The sequence below is a fragment of the Sander vitreus genome, chromosome 15 (assembly GCF_031162955.1).
Source record: "Sander vitreus isolate 19-12246 chromosome 15, sanVit1, whole genome shotgun sequence".
Classification (NCBI taxonomy): domain Eukaryota; kingdom Metazoa; phylum Chordata; class Actinopteri; order Perciformes; family Percidae; genus Sander; species Sander vitreus.
This window is the reverse complement of record NC_135869.1, coordinates 24474023-24497213: the sequence shown is the minus strand read 5'-3', so window position 1 is coordinate 24497213 and position 23191 is coordinate 24474023. Positions and strand designations below refer to the sequence as shown.

General features: G+C 40.9%; 2 protein-coding genes across 3 annotated transcripts; both read left to right on the top strand.

The window, feature by feature from the left end:
- Window positions 1-633: 633 nt before the first annotated feature.
- On the top strand, window positions 634-14880 carry sp100.1 (SP110 nuclear antigen, tandem duplicate 1). 2 transcript variants are annotated; one of them, XM_078269426.1, is made up of 16 exons: window positions 634-1212; window positions 3450-3624; window positions 3814-4050; window positions 4587-4706; window positions 5427-5560; window positions 5693-5737; window positions 5844-5880; window positions 6550-6645; window positions 6777-6905; window positions 7004-7143; window positions 10544-10612; window positions 10829-10968; window positions 12177-12294; window positions 12378-12452; window positions 13742-13885; window positions 14015-14880. In XM_078269426.1, the coding sequence occupies exons 1-16, from the start codon at window positions 1069-1071 to the stop codon at window positions 14111-14113; spliced, it is 1902 nt and encodes a 633-aa protein (XP_078125552.1). In that variant the 5' UTR covers window positions 634-1068; the 3' UTR covers window positions 14114-14880. The 2 variants fall into 2 exon arrangements, with proteins under 2 accessions (XP_078125552.1, XP_078125551.1); XM_078269425.1 differs by having other exon boundaries at window positions 10808-10968.
- A 779-nt stretch (window positions 14881-15659) lies between these two features.
- Window positions 15660-22641, top strand: LOC144530451 (uncharacterized). Its single transcript, XM_078270034.1, has 4 exons — window positions 15660-16149; window positions 16317-16385; window positions 19020-19312; window positions 20757-22641. Exons 1-4 carry the CDS (start codon window positions 16023-16025, stop codon window positions 21636-21638), a joined length of 1371 nt encoding a protein of 456 aa, XP_078126160.1. The 5' UTR covers window positions 15660-16022; the 3' UTR covers window positions 21639-22641.
- Window positions 22642-23191: the final 550 nt, after the last annotated feature.

Genomic DNA, 23191 nt, shown 5'->3' with positions numbered 1-23191 from the left:
AGGTCTATATAAAAGAGACTTCAGATACAGTATTAGGGGACCACTAAGGCCTATATAAAAGAGACTTCAGATACAGTATTAGGGGACCACTAAGGTCTATATAAAAGATACTTCAGATACAGTATTAGGGGACCACTAAGGCCTATATAAAAGAGACTTCAGATACAGTATTAGGGGACCACTAAGGCCTATATAAAAGCATCCAGAGAGCACTATGTCATGGGACCTTTAATTACTGTAAACTACCCAATAATATATGGTCCTATAAGTGCAGCTGAAATGATTAGACCATTAAACACAGAACTGTTGGGATCGTTTCCAGTTTCTACAATAGGAGGATTTTTCTGCATTGAGTTATTTTACTTTTAATACTTTAAGTACATTTTCATGATGATACTTTTGCTTAAGTAACATTTTCAATGCAGGCCTTTTACATGTAACAGAGTATTTTTACAGTGTGGTATTAGTAGGCTACTTTTACTGAAGTAAATGATGTGAATACTTATTCCACCTCTGGACCAAAACATAAAAATACAAAGGGAGTCAGGACTCGTCAGCCCCCTGCAGCCACTGACCAGAACTGCGACTTCCAGACAGAAACGTATACAGTACTTTACTTTCACTTTCCAAACGTCACCGGTACCGAGAAGCCAGTTGCTTCAAGAAGAAAAGGCTCGGGGAGCGGGCGGAGTTACATTGCTCACTAAAACGATGTAGGTTGTTTTGGGAGAAAGGAAGAACTGAAAAGAGAAGATATAATCGGTCGTGGAAGAACTTCCGTTTTTTCCCCCTTTTTTAAAAAAAAAATCTGGCTTCTTATTTTTGATAGCGCAGTGAACCTGTTGGTGCTCATTTTAAGATTCACTGTGTTCAGATCCTGTCGAGCAGGACAGTTTATGCAAAGGGTTTTTATTGCATGTTAATACTGCGGGGGGAGCCTTTCTAAAGTAGTTTATTTTGCGCCATATGGACATAACGTCGACTTAAAGCCTTTGGAGCAGAAGTGGTCTCGCTGGGCCTGGTGTTTCTTTGCAGAGGAGTGTGCTGAAGTGTCCGCCCCGACCACCGATGGACCCGATGGATTGGCTTGAGAATGAGGAACTTTTGCGGTTTTTCCACCGCCATAAAACCGAAATGTCCTGCCTGGAGAAACCGCACACCTTTCTCAGCCAGCTCAGGGACCACGACCTGATCGCAGAGGACAAATACAAAGTAAGTTACGGAAGTGGAAACATTATGCATTTGTTAATACCGCCTTTACACACCCTTATGTTTCCTCATATGGATCCTTCTTGAATGAAATGCTCACGCTGTTCTGTATGAGTATAGATATAGGCACCAGCATTCACACACCTCATTATTACTGTATCATGGACTAGGAAATAATAACCCATGCTACACTTTATGTACAAACGATTACTCAATAGGGCTGCACAATATATCGGGTTTTCGGGTTTATATCGTCATCGCGATATCAGCTGGCGCAAAAAACACATCATGAAAGAATTGGCACTACTGAGTAGGCCTACACTTTATCTGTTTATAGAGGGTTTTCACCGACGTCACGTTCTGGGTGATAACCTGGAGGCACTCGGTGTAAACAACTGAATGGAGTAATGAAGTATTGTGCACTTCGGATACTTTAATACTTTATGTCTAAACAACAGAAAAGCTCATCAAAACGCGTCCAAGATGCAAAGGCATGGAAGGACCACAAAAAAAAGGCACGATATTTTGAGAAATTACAGTTTACTGGCGGTGCAGATCCCTACAAGTTGGCTCCCTCTTCTTGGATCCATGGCGACCCGGTGATTCTTCCTTCAGTTGCATATCCCGATATAGTCAACTACATGGTTTTCTCGCCGAGCCCATACACAGCGGAAGACTTTAAATCCTACAAAAGTTTGGAGGCTTATAACCAGATGGTGTGTGGATGTGTGAGGGAGACACAGTACCAAGTCATTAACGACCAATGTGTTGTGAAAGCCAAAGTAAGTAATGCAATAACGTCTTTAATCAACCTAACATTAACTGTATGATATAATTGTGATACTCAAGATGTAGCCAAGTGACTCTCAATAGTCTTTTTTTCAATTTAAAGACCGAACAAGACAGAGTTTTCCATCGTAGATCCTGGTTGAGCTTTGCCAACCACAAGCACCTCCTTTCCTATGATAACTTCTGACATTCCTCTCCCTGGTTTTTAATAACTTTTGGAAGTCGATAATATTCCAAATGTTTTTCTCGGTCTGACCTATTGGTACAACCTAAAACACGGCAATAATTAACCATTTCCCTTAACGCCATTCAGGATCTACTTCAGTGCCTGTGCTTTGTTGTGATGCGGAGTACCTCCAACCTGGCGACTTCGGGTCTGATGACGCGCCGTGAAAACCCTCTATTTATCGCAAGTAATATCGTTAAAACAATTATGATAAAACGTCATCATATATCGCATATTTTCCTCATAGCCTGAGATTACTGAACAATATTTGTAACAATAACTTTACAATAGGTGTTCTTTGTGGGCTTTGCAAATGAAGCAGAAAAGCATTCTTCTCACTTCACTGTGTACCAGACTTTTCACACTTAGTCGGGAGGGGAAATTTCACACTTTGTTAGTGGGCACTGGCATTCCAGCTCTAACTCAATCAACATCTGTCCACTGCAGCTCAGAATCAGAAATACTTTATTGAACCCTGTGGGGAAATTGGGTTACATTACAGTTCCTCCCATTCTAGAATAGAAATATAGATAAACATATATAAAGATAGAGTTATACGACATTTTTTAACGATACCCAGCCCTAATCATCACCATAGTCATCCTGGAACATGTCCCAGTCTGTATGGAAACACTCCTGGAGGGTTTCCCTCAGCTTTTAGACCAGACCTTCACAGTCCTTGTGCTGGCCCCCTGCTGTTTCACCAGTGGCTCGGTGGCTACAAGGTGAATCAGGTGAGTGAGCTCTCTACTTTGCATTCAGGATGTCCTTTTACCAATGGTTTGTTATTTGAATAGCAATGGACAGTCCTTGCTGGGACTATGCAATCGACACAGAAGTTGTTGTAGTCTGTGATGCTGCACTCTGTAAAGCCTTCAATCTCACATCAGTCACATGGGTAGGTCTGACCTCCCTGGTTCTATTTTCATTTAGATTAAATTGTGCTCAATTTTGGCTCTTTTCTGAGTGTTTTCTTACTTTTAGACTAGTAGGCAGACTAGTCCTTAGTTTGAACTTACGTTAAACATGAGGGAAATTAGCCAAGTGTTTAGGAACATCCTTAGTGCTGTTAACAACCATCCCTTTTTGATACAACCATCCCCAGTCTCCCACCTGTGTGCAGTGTTGGTCAGGTAACTGGAGTGATTCATGAAAGAAATAATTAAATGTATACGTAGGCTACTGCTATTAAACCCTTATTTTCTCTGTACTTTTGTGTGTGCAGAAAGTCAGTCACATGAAGAGTAAAGACAACATGAGGAAAGGTCTTTATGAAATTCTGGACTGGTTGGAGAGAAAACAATCGGAGCGCATCAAGACGTTCTGGAGTTGCATCTTCAAGGAGACCATCATGAACCAGTATCCCACCCTGCGGCTTCTGCACAAAAGTCTCCTGGACGGTCAGATTGTCTTTTTTTGAAGTTACGATTAAAAAAAGTTTACATATTGTATCCACATATTGAGTCTCCCTGTCAGAAAGGCCGGGAAGCACTGGATTAGAAAATAAGACTTAAAAAAAATACATTCTTTCACTGTCACTTGATGTGTACTTGATATATATATCCTATGGGCATTCATTTAAACTGCAGGGTCTTTCCATTTTGAAATGCCCGAGAACGTGGAAAAGGAAGAGGCAGATGAAGGGAAAAGGAAGGAGCTTTCAGAAGATGAGGAAGAGGGAGAGAAGAAGCAAAAAACCTCTGTGAAAAAGAAGAGAAAACTAAGAAGTAGGAGCGTGTGCGATAATGATGGTGAGGAGGAGGAGGAGCAGGCCGGTCCATCATCTCAGTTCACTCCAAGGAAAAAATCCAAGAAACTACACTTCTGTAAGTCACCTCCCACTTATGCTTTACTTTTGTTTCACTGCTGAAACGTTATTACACTAAATTAGGGCTGCACGATAGGAGGGAAATATGCGATAATGTTGTTGAATGCCACGATAACGATATTACTTGCGATAAATAAACGGATATTAAAATGTACTCAGTTCTGCATTTCTGCTGCCTTCAGTATTCTTCTACAATACAACAAATTGCTTGTTGAATTAAAAAAAAGAAAAAAAAAAGAACATTGTTCCCATCATTCTTTTATTGAACAAATTGAACATTATATTGAATATCAAAGGCACCACTAAAAAAGAACGACTGTTACATTTTAATGTGCAGTTTTCCACTGATATTTTCAACTTGCTCACAAAAATCTGTTTTGTGTCTATCGCGATATGTCGCAGCCTTTCGCGATGTGTTTATTGCGCCAGTTGATATTGAAAAAATGATATATTGTGCAGCCCTACACTAAATTATGTTTCTCTCTATGTCTCTGTCTAGGAACAAAGAAGTTAACATATATTTTTATTTTCCAGCCTCTCCCCTGAAGAAGGGAGAGAAGAACGACATTTGGTCCTGGCCCATCTATAAGCTCCAGCTGCCTGTGACCTGTGGAGACCTGGACGGGACACTGAACAGACACCGACTGGCTAAAGGTAAGTACAAGTCAATCACTGAAGTATCTGATTACGAAAAATAAATACAATCATCATTGTCTTCTCTAGAAAGGAAAACAAAACACTGAAACCCGTGAATTGGAACCAGGCTCAGGGATCTTAAATCTGATTTCATTGAATACAACTTTTTCTATGAAAACATTTCAAAAGTAAATTCTGACAGGAGAAAGATAGTGACATAGATTGGTCTTCACAGCAGATGAGTTATGGTTGACATTAACGCATCCATAGTCTCGCTTTGCCAGACCTTCCTCAACAGCGCTGCGGAGGAGGGTCTGGCTAGTCCACACAGCATTCCGGGATGGGAGAAAAAATGTGCTCTGGTTTATCGGCATTTCTTTAAACCAATCACATTCGTCTTGGGCGGCGCTAAGCACCAGACGGAGCCACGGGGCGGCTGCAGAATAGCCTCCAGAAGGAACTTGTTTTGGTGGAACATGTGTACGTTCAAAAGTTGTTTTGGTCGTGCAAGGGAAAACAGATAGTCTAGCTAGCTGTCTGGATTTACCCTGCAGAGATCTGAGGAGCAGTTAACCTTAGTCCTCAGAAATCCACCGGGGTTTACAATTCCAACACAAAGAAAGCCGAAGATAACGGACATCCGGCGGAATTTACAGCGGCACCTGAGCAATCCCGGAAGTGGAACGCGGTGGCTGTAGACTAACACATCCCCAATGTTGTTTGTGTTGAATGTTTCAGGGGAGAAGTGCATTGTGGTTGATAAAAAGTGGTTAACTCCCAATGAATTTGAGAGGATTGCGGGAAAGCAGAGCCATAGGAACTGGAAGTTGAGCATTAAATGTATGGGCACCCCACTGCAAAAACTAATACAGGTTGGTTGAAAACTGATATTCTGGAATCTACATTAAACAAGACTGTGACACAGCTTGCTTTTCTTTAACATTGGCCATGTGAGTGTGCCTCTCTAGATCACTTCACACACAGTTTGTTTCATTTCGCTGCAGGACGGTCACCTGAAAACAGGCAAGTACAAAGGAGGGTGTAAAAAGGTAAGAAGAAAAACTGGCGAAAGTACATCAATAAATAAATGATCTAATGTATCTTCTTGTTGTTAGTGATCCTGATCTGAGAAATGTCCTTTTCTTCCTGCTATAGGCCAAGCAGCCCCTGTTCCCATCTGATCATTTAACAGGTTTGTTGTATTAGTGCAAAACAGTGATGAGTATTTTTGATAGCTTATGAGAGAGTGCTGCATCCCCAACAAGCTATTACAAGATCTATCCATCTAATGTAATTTTGTTTTTATCTAAGTTGGCATCTATGAAATTTAGAGTTTTAAAAAATTTCACATTTGAGAAAAGACAAAAGTGAGCTTCTTGTTATGTAGGAGAAATAATTGAATAATACAATAGGGCTGCACAATATTTAGCTTTCTTTTAATCGTCATTGCAATATCAACTGGCGCAATAAACACATCGCGAAAGGCTGCGACATATCGCGATAGACACAAGTGTTAGTTGAAAGAAAATATCGTTAGAAAACTGCACTTTAAAATGTGACTGTCATTCCTTTTTTTTAGTGGTGCCTTTTATATGTAATATAATGTTCAGTTTGTCCATACAAGAATGTTGAAAATGATTTCCTTTTATTTGTTTTAAATTCACCAAGCAATTAGTTGTAAAGTAGAAGAATACAGAAAGCAGCAGAAATGCAGAACTGAGGACACTTTAATATCTGTTTATGTATCGCGAGTAATATCGTTATCGCGATATTCAACAACATTATCGCATATTTTCCTAATATTGTGCAGTATACAATCAATGGAAAAATGGCTACTCACCTCCTCACCACCATTTCTTAGTGTCTGAGAGAGAAGAAGATGAAGAGGAGGACTGTGACCTGGACATGGAAGAACAATTTCCGTCAAGCAGCAGAGAAAGTTTCACAGATGAGACAGGTGCTGTTTTCTTCAAAGTGATATCCAGGGTTGACACACGCTAATAATAGAAGTTACTTTAGATGTGTATGCTATCCCAGTACCATAGCAGTTTTTATGTTACTCACACGTTCCACGTGTGTCCATTACAGATGAAGTAGGAGAGCTGGAGGAACAGACTGAGCAGCAGCCAGAAGCCAGCAATGACAGTGGCAGGAAGGTGTTCAAAGTTACATGTGGAGCTTTAGCAGGGACCTTACACAAAAAACGATTTGCGTCGGGTAACTATATCTTACTATTTACAAAAAGCTGAATATCTGTAATGGACAGTGTACATAGTGTGTAACGTGTGTCTCATCTTAAATGCTTTCACCACCAGGGACTTGTGGGAAGAGTATTCGCACTGAGACGACCTGGATGACCCCAGTGGAGTTTGTGACGGAGGCGTTAGGTCAGACAAGTGGCTGTTGGAGGAAAGACATCAAGTGGGAAGGGGAACCAATCAATGTCCTCTTAGAGGTAACCATGATCAGGATGCTGTGTTGTTATTGACTGTGCATCTTTCTGCATTTCAGTCAGGACCACTTTGTCAATAAATAGATTTTATTCATCTGTAGTTTGTATTTGGCGGTATTGCTCTGTTTGGGAAATCCAATCATATGCTTAGGAGGGAATCAGCTAAGCTACAGTGGCACTCATAAGTTTATGAACCCATGCTAAAGTTGACAAAAAAGATTAAAAAAAATCATCTTTTGGAAATTGATCTTAATGCCTTAATTTAAAAAAATGAGGAAAAATCCAATCTTTAAGGACACCAATTTTCTTTGTGAATGAATAATGTAACGTAAATAAATAAATAAATGTTCTTCCTTAAAATACAGGGGGCATAAGTCAGTACACCCCTATGTTAAATTCCCATAGAGGCAGGCAGATTATTATTTTTAAAGGCCAGTTATTTCATGGATCCAGGATACTATGCATCCTGATAAAGTTCCCTTGGCCTTTGGAATTAAAATAGCCCCACATCATCACATCCCCTTCACCATACCTAGAGATTGGCATGGGGTACTTTCCATAAAATCATCATTTTCAGCTGGTGCCAGCTGGTGTGCTGGCTTAGGGACTGTCAGCTCTGAGCTGAGATAATAGCCGAGCTTGACTCCGTGACCTGCCTGAACTTATGCAATGCTCCATTTGTGATGCAATCTGAGAGAAAGAGAAAGATTTCAGTCCTGGTTGATTTTATGACACACAGTGTTGTATGTATGTTACCATGGTAACATAATGTATTTTTAACAAACACTTCTTGAGCGGCTATGGTGTCAGAAGAGAAAAGGGTGTATCTGTTTATAATGCAGCCAAACAAACTCATGTTGTATCGATAAAGAAGCCAGTCAATAACAATGTCAACCTTTTTCCTGATAAAAGCCGCCACATTTTTTGGCCAGCTTAACACTTAATGTGAAATGGCAGAAGTAGGAAATGTTAGCTTTGCATTAGCAGCAACGTAATACAGCTCTGATACTGTGTAAAGAGAGCAAACAGTAAGAAGTGGGGCTGCTATCAATGAGATAAAAATTGTGTTTGAGCTCTCAAATGTGACTGTAGCTAGAGGGGCAATGAGAGAGCCACAAGATTTGTCAAGACTAGAGATGCACCGATTGACCGGCCGGTGACCGGAATTGGCCGATGACCGGCGACCTCCCGGTCAGTCTGACATATGGCGATTTTATGCCGGTCAAATGCATTCGGGCGCTTCATGATTTACATCGCGCAACACCACACGTGCACATGCAGGGTTTCCGCTGTATGCATGTAGCAGCGGCGCACTGCTGCTCAATCAGCTGTTTATGAAATGTCATACAGTCGTAATTATACACGGCTCGAACAGTCAGCCGCTCTCTCTCCCCTCTGAGGCTGAAAAACTGGAACATGAAAACCGCACTCACGCGGGTCCCGTGAAATATGACAACTACAGTTTATCGGAAAATAGCGTTGGACACACTGACTTTGATGAATTTACTGTTTATCAGACCCCAGATGAGACAAGAAGCTAACGTTAGCAAACGCTGTGGGGTCCCTCTGCCTCTGACGCCCTGCTGGCCGCTGTAGGAGACGCTGTAAACAAAAAAAAGAGACGCTGTATTCCTCCGACACGCTGTATTAACGTTACTGTTTAAAACGCTTTCCAGGTTAGTGGGGGTGCATACCGCTCAAAACCAACATTAAAAACGTAGTAATCTTTAAAGAGTTTAGTTTTGTTGTTAAACTGTGTGTAAAATGAGCGGTGACGTTAAATCATCTGTTTCAGGTAACTGCACTCTAGGGTACCGTCTATTTGCTGGATTGTTCCGAGGTAGCCGTCAGTAGCTAACGTTAGCAGATAAGCCCGTTGATAGCAAAGGTAGTGTTAACATTTATGCACAATGACACATAAAGCAAACTTGCTAAAAAAGGACCTACATGCTGTTTTCAGGTAACGCTACTATTGACGTTCAAACAGGCCTGTGTGTGTTTTGAGTAGGGCTGTCAATCGATTAAAAAATGTAATCTAATTAATTACATACTCTGTGATTAATTAGTCAAAATGAATTGCATACATAATTAACGGTGCCTGAACCGATACTTTTTAAGAAAGTAAAAAAAGAAAAGAAAAAAAAAGGGTACTAGACAACAGTTGGTGACATTAAAGAACGGCTTGCTTATTGCTAAGGCCATATGGTCAAAATTAAATGATTTAATAATAATGTATAACAATAACAATAACTAATTTCAGTAGTAAATTGCTGTTGAACGACAAAAACCAGATAGGAAAAGGACATTTACAATAACTTCAAATGCACCATGAGGCTGTAGTTTACCAGTTTCATTGAACGCACCGTCTGTGTTGTTTCTCCGACGGCAGCTGCAGATTGTTACATACCGGTGTTGAATCCTCTACAGTAAAACACAGTCACACTTTACACCGTTTAGCGTTAGCTGTCAGCATTTTAACCGTGTTTAATCCAGCTACTAGCTAGCGGTAGGCTAACGTTAGCTGCTGTTGAGTATAGTGTTAACTAGCTAGCGGTAGGCTAACGTTAGCTGCTGTTGAGTATAGTGTTAACTAGCTAGCGGTAGGCTAACGTTAGCTGCTGTTGAGTATAGTGTTAACTAGCTAGCGGTAGGCTAACGTTAGCTGCTGTTGAGTATTGTGTTAACTAGCTAGCGGTAGGCTAACGTTAGCTGCTGTTGAGTATTGTGTTAACTAGCATCACGTGCAGCGGTGTTTGTGTTTCCTGTAATGTCTGTTTCAGAGCAGCAGAGAGAAGCGCAGACATATCAGTGGCACCAGATTTTCGTCTGTATGCAAACGTCAATATGGAATGGATTAATCTGCGTTAATTTTTTTAACGCGTTATTTTTTTCTCAGATTAATTAATCGAAATTCACGCGTTATTTTGACAGCCCTAGTTTTGAGAAATATCTTTATACTGCATTAAGGCTATATTTATTTTATTTTTATTTGTTATTTATATATTATTGTATTGCCATTACCTGTTTTTCCGTGTTTTCATACATACAGAAGTTTAGTTTGCTAAATATATCACATTTGTTTAGTTGGATATTGGATGTGAAAAGAAGGAAATGGTTCTTCCGTAACATTGCACTTTAGATGTGTGTTAATTTCCCACAACAGGAGTCATTTATATAGTTCTATTTTATAGAAATCGATTATCTATTTAAAAAATGTTCTGTGCAAAATGTAACATTTTCTATTAAAGAAAAGATAGATTTGGTGGTTAGAAAAAATGAAATAAACTCGGTATCGGCTGGTCTAACTCAAAGATAGAAAGTAGAAAGTTGTAATCGGTGCATCTCTAGTCAAGACCTAAACTATGAAACAAAGAGGAAGACACTGTTGATTTGTCTATTTCAGGCAAAGATGTTGGAGTTCCACTCACTGCTGTGCATCTGCAAACTGTGCAAACCAGATTGTAAAGACCTGGTAAGTTTCTTGATCAGTCAGTTTCAGACAAACAGCGTTTCCCCATTCTACATACATCTTTTCTGCATAAACAATGTGACGGCCATTGCTGATGTTACAGCGATGTTAAAGAGCAAGAAACTACAGTACAAGTCTTAACAAGGAAGCATTTCTCTCAGACACAACATGTAATTGTATTGTGTGTGATCGGAATAGCTGTCACGTCTGTCTCGGCAGGAGAATCAGAAAAACGATGATGAGTGTAGCATCTGTAAATCAGGAGGAGAAGAAGAAGAAGAGTTGGTGGTGTGTGATCACTGCCCCCGCTCCTTCCACCAGAAATGTCACCTGCCTCATGTAGAAGACGCCTTGTTAGGGTGAGCTTTGAGCTTTTCTTCTATGTGATATAAGTTGTTTGTTTGTCATGTGTTACATTGAGACTGAAAGTGATGTATGTGTCTTTGTATGTAATGACACTGTAATGTCACCTAAACTACTTTATGTTGGTGAAAGCAGTGTTCCTATAAAGAAAGCCGTGCTTTTCGAAATTTAAAGCTGCACTTATCAATGGAGGTGTGACAAGATCTCACCCCAACGAGATCTCGCGAGATTAAAATGTGACGTCGAGGTAAAAATGGTCTCGCGATATCGGTCACAAGTGCAGAGCAGCAGCTAGAAGACGGAGTCTGGCCTGGTTGGTTTTATAATACATCTGGCTTGAAGATGAGTCTGGCTTGGACTTCTAAATTACCATAGAAGATCCCCCCCCTGCCCGTTTGCCAAAGTTGACTCTGAGTTCACTATTGCAGAGCGGTAGTGGAGTTGCAATTATAAAAAGCTGCCAGTACGGGCTCGCTCTCTCTCTCTCTCTCTCTCTCTCTCTCTCTCTCTCTCACTCACTCGCGCCTGACACACACACGGACTGCAGCGTGCAGTTCAGTGTGGCGCTGACTCGCGCCGATCGCTCTCTTTCTCTGTCTTTTTTTAAATGAGTCGGAAGCAGAAAGCAAAACCTAACTCTTTCGTTATTACTCGTCTTCAAATGTTCATCAATCAATACAAGAGCAGCCTACTTCCTTGTTTACTGCTGCAATGAAACGCTTGGTTACGTTAGTGACCTTGGTTCTCTGAGTAAAGACCATTTTTCCAGTCATATTTCTTAATAAATCTCATTCTCATGAACCCAATCGCGTGGCTCGTCTCGTCACACGCCTACTACTTATAGGAACAATCCATGAACTTACTACGTGTGGGAGGTATTGCTCATATTATAAACCCACAGAAAATGATCATTTGACTCTGCAGTTCCCCTGAGTTCTAATAATCCATTTAGTGTCTTTTAGCTCGTTGTTTTTCGCCCTGCAACTTTCCTGTTAGCGATGGATCTTTCAGCCTAGTTAAAATTGACTAGCTTGTTAAATGTTGATCTAAATATCCGTAAATAGTTATCATGTTACACTAGTGTGGCCTGTGTCAGTGGCATTATCTTAGTTAGAGTGAAACAAAAAGAGAGAGGGGTCCATATTCTGTTCAAGTTTGATAATTGTGGGATCCTGTGCATATGTGTCTGTGTTTGTGTGAGCAGGGACAACAGTCTATGGATGTGTACATTCTGTGTATTTGGAACCACTAAAGGGTGGCTTTACATGGATGAGCTGGAAAGAGAAGCAGCCATGTCGCGCCAAATATCCCATTGCATGCTGGTAAGCACACTCTGTGACCCTCTGTCGTTAACATCGTAACGCCAGTTTCTCCGTCTCTCATCAGTCTTTTCTCACATCAACAGCAATGCCAGTATCTCCTTCTGTATCTGTGCGATGCTGACGAGGAACAAATATTTACTACAAACCCATGCCTCTGTGTAAGTGTTTTTCTTCGCTTTTCCTATCAACCTGTTTACTCGGTTCCTATTCATGCCAAAAAGTGCCAATTATTTAATGAATAGCAAATAATGTGCACTTAAAAGAGCTGTAAAAAAAATTCCAAATTTTGCTGTAAAATTAGTCGTCTCAAAAATAATTGCGAAAAACAACATAATTGTCTCTTTCAGTCCAATTTAAACACATTTATGTATGTATTACTTTTTCAAACAAATTAAAGTTTTGAATGAATTCCAGGACACACATTTTGGTTATATCACTGTTATGTGACCCAGATAATGTAATAACACAGGTACACAGCCTATATAGTAAACAACGCCTCTTTATTATCATGAAACATTTTTTCTAACTGTATCCCCCCCCCTTGTCATTTTTGTTGCTATGAACGTGTATAGGCTCAAGTGCCAACAACTAGCAGGGCTTTAGCGCAACAGTCTGACCAATAATTACTTAAATAATTACAATTTGACACATCTAAACAAAATCAACAATTACCATCAACAGTCATACCTTAGGACCTTAGCTATGTTAGCAATGAACAAACAAAGAAACCACGATTATGTAAATAAATTGACAATTATATAATAATTGTTACAGGCCTAGCACTCAATAATCTGGCTACTGGAGGATTCACACTATTTTCAGGTCTTTGCTTATGGTAGCTTGGGTAACACTTGACGGTATCGACATAAGAGTGACATGACACTGTCATGAACATGTGACACTGTCATGACACATGAACTCTAACTCTAACCCTAACTTGTCATGACAAAAACCGAATGACACTGTCTGACAGAAGCGTTATGTCATAAACGTTTATGACTTGTTTATAACACGTTCATGACAGTGTCATGTCACTCTTACGTAGATACCTTCAAGTGAAGTGTAACCGTATATTGATGTTGATGTAAAGGAAATACAAAGGTGTCCCAGAGTGTTGAGTATTTCCTTCTAGGGCTGCACGATATGAGGAAGATATGCGATAATGTTGCTGAATATGGCGATAACGATATTACTCGCGATGAATAAAGCAATACTAAAGTGTGCTCAGTTTTGCATTTCTGCTGCTTCCAGTATTCTGCTTTAGTTCAACAATTTTTCGTTGAATTGAATATAAAAGGCACAACTTCAAAAAAAAAAGTGACAGTTCCGTTTTAAAGTGCAGATTTCTACTGATATTTTATTTCAACTAACGCATAAAATATCTTAGCGTCTTTCGCAATATGTATGTTACGATTTAATATCCTTCATATCTGTTTGCCGCCCACAGTTGTTAGACTACTCCGCTAAGATCAGGACTCCGATGTGGCTGGGTAATGTAGCAGACAAACTTCAGAAGCAACTCTACCAGACTGTTGGAGAGTTTGTGTCCGACGTCCAGCTCATTTTCACCAACTGTGCTTCATACAACCGAGTAAGAAACAATGTCATTAAAACCCTCTTGATGGCATGCAGGGTTAGTTTTCATCATTAACACATATGGTGCTAAGATTACTTTGTTAGGCCATAGAGTGATGAGATCTGTTATGTTTTTTTTTTGCAGGACGAGGCGGAATTCCTTGCCATGGGCAACAGACTGAAGAATTTATTTGACGCGGAATTTAACAATGTGTTCAACATCAAAGAACAGACTGTTGAATGATAAACGGTGATCAGTTTTGAAACTGAATAGCTTCTGAGGAAAGTTATTAAAAAATCTGTAAATAGACCTTATGTCAATGTTATACTGTGTGGGTAAAATATCCCAAAATAATGAATTGCGAATCAAGAGAAGGCAAGGGACTTTTAACTGAATTAAGTCGGACAAAAGATATCCAGTTTAACTTTTTGCATTCCAAAATGTGATTAGGAAATGTAAGTGTTAAAATATAAAGGACAATGAAAATGTTCACTTTTGTTCCTGGAGCTGCTCTCCTCCGGGCGCATGGTTCAAAAGGGTTGTACTTAGTGTCTTCATTAATTCATAGGTGTGTTTTGGGCGTAACATGCAATAAACCAATCAGAGTGTCATCTCCCATTCCCTTTAAAAGCCAGGCGCGTTTGGACCTTGGCGCATTGCTATTATGATGGAGGATTTGCACTGTAATATTTTTAATCTTTAGGATGTTTGTGTGCTGCGCGTCCCGTCTCGCTTGTTTTCTTTAGTGATGTGACAGAAATAACAACGTTTCATATTTTAATGTTTTTCTTTAATCTTTTTATCTTTCAAGTTTTTACAATGTTTTTAATGCATTTCAAAATAATAAGTATTTAAAAGTTGAGAAAAAAAAGTAATTTCCTGTATGTTGTGCCCAACATTGTTTTTATTGCCGTATGTTTCAAAGGGTTTGGAAATGTATGTATTATGAATGTATGTATTATAAAAGTCAGTATTTGAATAAATGCATGAATAAATTGTTTATTTTCGTATCTGGTCGCTTATGGCCCATCCATTATAGGATTATTCAGACACACTTTCCTAGTGCTGACACAAAACAATATGTACTTAAAGGGTACAAGTAGAAAATGCACAATTCAACACAAACAAGCATTGGCATCATGCAAAAACATCAAAAAGGATTTCCATTTCACTACACAGTATTTAAACTAAGATTTATTTGAACTCTTTCTGTCTCTCTCTCTCATCTGTCTGTTGCTGATATCTGTTTAAAAAAAAAAAATATTTGTGTACATATTTAATGACATGGCTTATTTTGATTAAAAACTTGCCTCTTAATGGTGAAATCTATATGCCAGATGTAAACTAACACTGTGGCTGATGGGTCTTTGACACCGCAGGAAAATGAAACCTTCAAATAATGATGAGAAAGACACAAGATGACAGGAATTTCTTTCCTATAATATTTAAATTTTGTATGTAGCAACAAGCCTGTGGAACAGGTTGCCAGGAAATCTAAAGATGGTCAGAAGTTTGGGAGGTTTTAGCAGGCACTGAAAACATGGCTCAGATGCCAATCTTAGTATGTTGTTTTTATTACTGTATTGTCTTGTATATGGTGCAAAGCTGTGTCGTATCTTATAACGAAAGGGTCTAATAATATCAATCAATCAATCAAAGATTGGGTTCTCTTTGATAAGACTAAGTACACGTTGGAAGTTGAAATTCTAATAATCATTTTTAAGCTTGTTTACATGTACAGTCAACTGACGTCACTGTCACAGTTGCCAGCAGCAAATCTGTGCGGGGAGCTGCGCAGCCGCCCTGCGCATCCGTCGGCTGAGGTGGACAGCGCAGCCATTTCTCTCTCTGCCCCTTACAAGAAACATAGAGGGGGGGTGGGGGCAGGGGGGCGTTTGTCCATCACGCACACATAACTAAACCCGACATGCGGGAGTCATGACGTTAGCAGCACATACCGAGGCTGAACTCATCACCGTGCGTTTGACATCCGCGATCTCCAAACTTTCTGCCAGTTGAACGCCTGCGCAGACAAAACAGGCTCTCCCTCGCCTCCATTATTAGGCTCATGTTTTGGTGTCAGCCATGGAGGGAAATCTGCAAAGAGGCTGCAGCGACGTCGCGACAATGCATGTGAAAACTGAAGCGGTCGATGAGAATCCATCTGCGCTGGTTTTGGGCAGCCGAGAGTCGCCTGCGCCCTGCGGAGATACCGCATGCAGAGGAGGAGGAGGAGGAGGGGGGGGATCAGACTGCAGAGGAGCCTCCCGTACTGCTGTGTGAGTGCACACATCCGCTGATTTAAAACGCTTCGCTTGGCTTTATCTTTATTTCTGTAGAGTGTAAAATAATCCAAAATTCATTTCCGTTTCAAATGCAGATACACATGTAACATGTTTTACAATCTTTCATCACATGTGATCTTTCATATCTGTGCCACCAATAGATCCCGTGAGTGCAGAACGCTTCTTCGCCACATCAGTGGATGGAAAAACGTACCTGAAGATAGCTCCAGGTGAGTGCATCAGTGTGAGAGGATCACACTTTTACTATTGGGATTGTTGTCTGTGTGTGTGTGTGTGTGTGTGTGTGTGTGTGTGTGTGTGTGTGTGTGTGTGTGTGCGCGCGCGCGCGCGCGCGCGCTCCTTCAGCAGATTCTGTCATGAAATCTAACACTCTATAGAGCAAGAGTGTTCTGTGTAAGAAATGTTGAACTCTCACACGTGACCTTTGTTGTGTTGTTAAGCCTTGTGTTGTCTTCCCATCAACCATGAACTTGTCCTTCCAGGTCAAAACTGAAAATTAACTTCTTTTGCACTTTTCGGATGTTTTTGTCGCTTTTTCTGAAGCAGAAATTTTGAATTATTTTGACTAATAGTTAAGATCACATCACAGTTCATTCTTAGGATGTTGTGTCGTCCGTGCTGTCATGTGCGTCCCTCCTTTTGTGTCTTAGGACGCTGTGCTGATCTCACTTCCATGTTGATGTTATCTTATTGCATTGTATTTTTATTTTATGTTAATCTGAGAATGTTTTTTGCTGTTTATGTTGTGAAGCAACAGATTGTAGCACTATGTCCAAGACAAATGTCCCCTCGGGGACAACAAAGTGTATTCTATTCTATTGTATTCTATAAGATCCAACCCAGTCTCACGGCAGTTCGTGAAATGGTCACGTAATTTAATAAGTTACGTAAGTTTTTTAAACTAATGTATTTCAGTGGGAATACGAGAGAAGATGACGTAACATTAAGAGCGACTATGGTAGCGAGTAGTATGAAAGCCCGAAAATCTGCATAGGGAGGTTGGTTGGGATGGTGGATGGGTCCAACAACACAGGACTTTCACCCAGGAGACCGGGGATCGTGTCCCGCGTGTCACGTTTCCTAAACCCAACCGTGCCGTTCTTCTTTTCCTAAACCCAACCGGTCCCGCTGTATACAGCTATGCAATAGTTGGTATGTTAAAAAACGTGCTGACCATCACGAAAAGAAGAAAAAACGACCACTGACTGACCACGAAAAAACCGAGATAAACGTGTTCGTGTACACAAAGCAAGTTATTATAGATTCAATTACGTGACCATTTCACGAACTGCCGTGAGACTGTGTTGTAAGATCAGATTCCCATTTAAACATTTTTTCTTTCAAATGCTATAAAATTGAATCAAACACCCAAAAATTCAATGAAAATAATCATTCATTTTACCTGAAGAACGGTGGAACCATCCATGTTATTTTTGGGCAATTTGGTTGAAAGAAATCCATATTTCTGAATTCTGATATCAAATTTGGTAATGTCTCTTTCCAGAAATCATGACCCGGTTACTCGAGATAATCCACATCACCTTTTCCAACTAAAGTGTGATTTATGCTTCTGTGTAAAATATACGCCGTGGCTACATACTTAGGTACAAGGAGACACAAACCTACGCCGGACCCTACGCCGTAGCCTGACGTGCACCGCTCGACGCACGCCGCTCGGCCGTGGCTTGGTAGCGTTGCATTTCCCCCGACTCTTTTCCTGGTTCTCCTTCTCCATAAACAACATGAAATCAAGGAGAGGGTTAACTTGTCCTGCTCCAGATTTCCCACCGTGGTCAGAAAGCACAGAGGAGACACTTTGTTTCTCTCACTATGACTCTAGAGTCGCCACTCTCTCCGAAGCTAATCCTCGTCACTTTTACTCTCTCTACGGCTATATTCAGACTGCAGGCAAAAGTGGCCCAAATCAGATTTTTTTTTTTTGGGGTCAAGTGACCAGGTCAGACTTCTTCAGAAGTAGTGTGAACACTCAAATCTTGCCAAGATCTGATTTTTTTTCAAATCAGATTTAGACCACTTCCATATGTGGTCCTGAATCAGACCCAGGTCTGTTTTTTTTTCAATGTAGCTGGCAGTGTGAACAACCAAGGCGGATTTGATGCGACTTTTACGTCAATCTACATCGACATTTGTCACAATTATGCGCCGGCGGGAGTTAGCACTAGACACAGACAGTAACATTAAAAACTTGACTAGGCCTACAAAATGGAAAACAGTGATGGAGCAAGTCAATGGAGGGAGAGTGAGGTGTTAGACCTCATTAGTGTATGGGGAGATACTTCAATTCAATCAAAACTAGAAGGATCATACCGTAACCGCTCCGTTTTAGAAAAAATAGCAAACAAAATGGAAGAACAGGGACACAGGAGAACATGGCTGCAGTGTCAAAGGAAGGTGAAGAGCCTTCAAGCTAAATTCAAGAAATGCTTACTTCCTCCATAACCTCCCTAACTTTATTGCAACAGCGTGCTGCGTCTGATGTCATTGTTATTGTTCTTTTGCGCATGCGGGTCACTTCGGAACCGCAAACAGTTCACACTGGAATCTGATATAGGCCACATTTTAAAAGGTCATGTGGACAGCCAAACTAAAAAAATCGGCAGCAAAGAGAAAACAGAAAATCTCTCATTTGACACAATCCAAATTCTCACTTTGGCAGAAAATAATGTTTTTAAGGGTTATAGTAAGAAACTGGTTGAGAAATTGCGTTCTCAGGGCCTTTAAATATATTTCAATATATCTCCTCCATAACCATTTACATATGAAGTACCCCACAGCTTAAAAAAACAACAACAAAGTCACCTGTGTCCTCTCCTTTCCACCAGCTTCAGCGATGCCACCTGCTCCCTCAGAGAAGACGCTTCCGTCCAGCTCCGATTTCTCCTCCAAAGCCGTTTTGTGTCTGATAGAGGCCGTCGGGCGCCGCTGGGGCCTGTATGAGACTCGGGAACGCTCACAGCTCTTCCAGAGTGTCCAGGAGGAGATGGCCTCTAAGGGGCACGTGCTTCCTGTCGAAAAGATCCGTCGCAAGTGGAACAATCTCATTGTCACATACAAGAGGGTTAAAGACCGCAGCCGGGAGACGGGACACGCTAAAACGTCCTGGGAGTTCTTCGATGTAAGTCTACGTTTTTCTTTCGACCACTCTATTTCCCCAAAATGTTGGATTAAATATGAAGGGAAGGACTTCATCTGTATAGCACATTTCATACACTAGGGCAATTCAATGTGTTTGAAAATATCTGGCAAAATACTTCTTATAGTTTCGAAATGATTTTGGGGCAAATTTGGACTTGCAGCTGACTCGGGAAATGGAACTGGATCAGGTCTGAGTTCTTACCCAGAAACCAAGTTCCAACACCAAACCATGTTTCCCCATGCTGCCTGCAGTTCAAGCAGATGCTTTTTTGAGTTTTATAATGAAAGTTATAATAAATCAGCTCAAACATCCCACTGACAGACTATTACTTTCTACTCTCCTTCCAGGTCTCCCATTCCCGTTTGCTAAACCCCACCCTCCAAAAAACAGTGATTGTGCAATCATAGCTTAGCAACCAAACAGCAGGCCTGCCAAACTTTGGATATCTCCACATGTTGACGCAGTGTACATAGTGAGAGTGATAGTCTGCATCAAGGAGTTTGGAGGGCGGTGTATATCTTTACAAAAAAGATGAGTTACATCACTTACAGTAGCATGGAACCTAGTGTATGAATGGACTGCTCTGTCATGGGAACGTGTGTGTCACTACTGCCGAGAGATCAACTGATGGTTACCCGATCTGGGTGCCACAAATAATAATAAGTTTATTTGATATAGCACCTTTTACGGACAAAGTCACAAAGTGCTTCACATGATAATTTTTTCAGTGCTCATATTATGCTCAGTTTCAGGTTCATAATTGTATTTAGAGGTTGCACCAGAATAGGTTTACATGGTTTAATTTTCAAAATCATCATATCTTTTGTTGTACTGCCCATTGCTGCAGCTCCTCTTTTCACCCGTGTGTGTTGAGCTCTCTGTTTTAGCTACAGAGTGAGACATCTCACTTCTGTTCCATCTTTGTTGGGAGTCGCACATGCGCAGTAGCTAGGTAAGGACTACTAGCTAGTCAAAAGCAGAGTATGAGGGCGTGCCATGCTAGCAGCTAGGCGAGCATTATAACGTTTGTTACAAAGTTTTCTGTTGGAGGTGGTAAGTCCCTTTGGGGTGGACTTTGGACTTTTTCACTTTGTAAACCTATTACATGCACAAAAAAGATATATAATATATAACACAATAAAGGAAAGGGAAAAAGCCAAAAAGCAGTAAGACCCAAACAGTAAATGAGAAAGCAAAAAAGAAATAAAATACCAATGTAAATAAAAGATTACTGTAAAAAAACGAGACAAAAGCAACTTTAAACAAGTGAGTCTTCAGCTGCTTTTTAAAAGTAAGACAATAGGAAGGGCGGTCCACAGAGTCGGAGCCACCACTTCAAAGGAACGGTCACCTGTAGTAACTTGGGTTGTTCATTTCCTCTCTCCATCTCTTTTTGTCTTTCTTTTGTCTTTTCTTACACTAGCTGATGGACGCCACACTCTGTGACACTGTTGGCACTCAGATCGTCAACACCAAAAGAAACAAGGGCAGCAACACGGTTTCCACTCTGCCTGGCCCTTTGGCAAAAATCGCTGCCAAACCACAGGTTCCGCCCACCACCATCATCCGCCCTAATGGGGACTTTGCTTCCACTGGTGGGGTGGACTCAGTGGGTCAGGGAGCCGTCAGCAGTCAAACCATCAGTAGTGCTGCGGCCATTACCTCAGTGACTACAGCCACCATGAGCCCGACACATATTTCGGAGCTCAAGCCCCTGATCGTCCTCAACAGTGACATTGTTACAACCAGCATCCATCCAGCCACCATTGTGCCATCTCCATCTTTTATCTCCTCGCCTTGTTTCACAGAGACAGCTTCTACTTCCCCTTCCCTTGGCTCGACTGGCAACACAGACCTCAACACGTCGCGCTACGTTGGCCGCAAAGCTCCATCATTCTCATCAGGCGTCGTCGCACCCTTTCGCCTTAGCAACGCGCCGCTCGGCAACAATCCCAGTCTCCTCGGCCTCTCCTCCTCTTTCATCCCTACTTCCTCTTGTCTCACTTCTTCCATTTCCACCTCGTTATCTGCAACATCCGCATCTGGAACCGAAGGAGAGAACGAGAAGGGAGGCGAGGAGCGGGGCAGCGCCACTTTGTTCCAGGAGATTCTGCAGCGACAGGAGGAGCAGGCCTACCTGGACCGAGTGGCTCGCCGCAGGGTGGAAGCCCGAGAGAAGCGGCGCGAGAGGAGGGAGGTACGGATGGCAGAGTCCCTCGGCAGGATAGCCACCGCCCTGGAGCTGCTCTCCTCCAAACAGGACACGGTCATTGCCCTCCTGCAGAGACTGGCTGATCGGAAGTGATGGAGGCTGAAATTAGGGCTGCACATTTAATCGCAATTTTATCGAAATCGTAATATGGACTAGTGCAATCCATCCAAATCGCAGGGCGGGCGCAATATTTGTTAAAGGCAATATGTGTTAAACCATTCTGAATGAAGTATTGTGGTGCTGCGGAGACAGCCCAGCCTACAAATTGTATCTTACAGTCTGAAGAAAAAAAATTTTGTTTGGTACAGATCCTCGCAAAAATCACACTAAAATCATTTTAATATTGATATTTTTCAATGAAAATTAGAATAATGATACGAAAATGTTCATTCCCTCAAATATTGTGAATTATGTAGTAATCGCATCCGTCAAAATAATTAGCAATTAGATATTTTCATCACATCGTGCAGCCCTAGCTGAAAGGCCGCAAAACAAAGGCTCTCTAATCCTGAGATCACGCTTATGAAAACTTCTCTCGATATTTCTGCCATGTAGTGACCCAGAGTTCCATATTGCTACTGAGAAGGGTTTTCCTGAACTTAATGTAAATACAATTTTATAAAATAATACGAGCTGGTCACTTTTCTACATTAAGCATATGTGATATACAGTAGGTAGGATTGGGCATCAAGAACCAGTTCCGTCAAAAATTACAATTTCAATGGAATCGTTTTTTTTATTGGAATCGTTTGGAAAAAATGTGGCTTTTAATCCAATCATGGGTTCCAAATTGAACATGCGCAGGTTTTGGTTTCCGTAGCAGCCACTATATTTCCAGGCTTGTTGTGTTGCAGCCATGGAGCACAGTAAGTGGAACTCTTATCTGTGAAATAAGCATGTGAGCCATTAACACGCCACCCCTTAAAGAATCTGAATCAAGAATCGATAAGAAGAATCGGAATTGGAATCAGAATTGTCCAAATCAAAAGATGCCCAACCCTACATTATGGGATGCTATTGTTACATGCTTTACATTTCAGTGCATTACATTTCAGCTGCATGAACATCCAATAAAAACGTTCTCTTTGAACCTTCAGCAAGATTAGATTTTGTCTGAGTAGTTTGGAGTAAAATGGATGATAATTACTGTGACATTTCATGTAAAGATGCTAAAAATGATGTCAGCATTTGCTCTGGGCAAACAATCTTTAAACAAATGATTGACAATGCTTTGACGAGGAGAGGTTCACATTTTTTTTCAAGTCTTATTTTTACAGCCAGTACTGATGTGCCAGTACTGATGGAATAATGGAACAGTTTTTTGGTCGATGTAATCGTTCCTCCTCTCCACACTGGCCAAAAAGAGATCTCTTCCTAAATGCATTTCCAATGTAAGAGATGGGGGACAACCCAGAGTCCATTTTCTGTACAAAACTGATTTCTACAGTTAAGCAGAAGGTAGTATGAGGCCTTAGCAGTCTGCTTTTTAAAAAAAAACAAGCGAGTATCTTCTATAGTTAAGTCAGTTTTGTACCAGATTCCCTCCTTGTGCTGTTTCTCCACTGCAGCTCAGCAAGAAAACACAGTTGAAGAAACCAAAAGAGGGGATTTTTTACTTAAAAGACCAAAACGTTTGAAGTTACCCA

What these genes read in the sequence shown, in the direction of transcription:
- sp100.1 (XM_078269425.1), top strand. Translation starts at nt 1,069, where the DNA reads ATGGACCCGATGGATTGGCTTGAGAATGAGGAACTTTTGCGGTTTTTC. An exon ending in ACAAAGGAGGGTGTAAAAAG is followed by an intron (nt 5,738 to 5,843) that starts GTAAGAAGAAAA and finishes TTCCTGCTATAG; the next exon opens with GCCAAGCAGCCCCTGTTCCC. An exon ending in ACTGTGCTTCATACAACCGA is followed by an intron (nt 13,886 to 14,014) that starts GTAAGAAACAAT and finishes TTTTTTTTGCAG; the next exon opens with GACGAGGCGGAATTCCTTGC.
- LOC144530451 (XM_078270034.1), top strand. Translation starts at nt 16,023, where the DNA reads ATGAGAATCCATCTGCGCTGGTTTTGGGCAGCCGAGAGTCGCCTGCGC. An exon ending in GGAGCCTCCCGTACTGCTGT is followed by an intron (nt 16,150 to 16,316) that starts GTGAGTGCACAC and finishes TGCCACCAATAG; the next exon opens with ATCCCGTGAGTGCAGAACGC. An exon ending in CGTCCTGGGAGTTCTTCGAT is followed by an intron (nt 19,313 to 20,756) that starts GTAAGTCTACGT and finishes TTCTTACACTAG; the next exon opens with CTGATGGACGCCACACTCTG.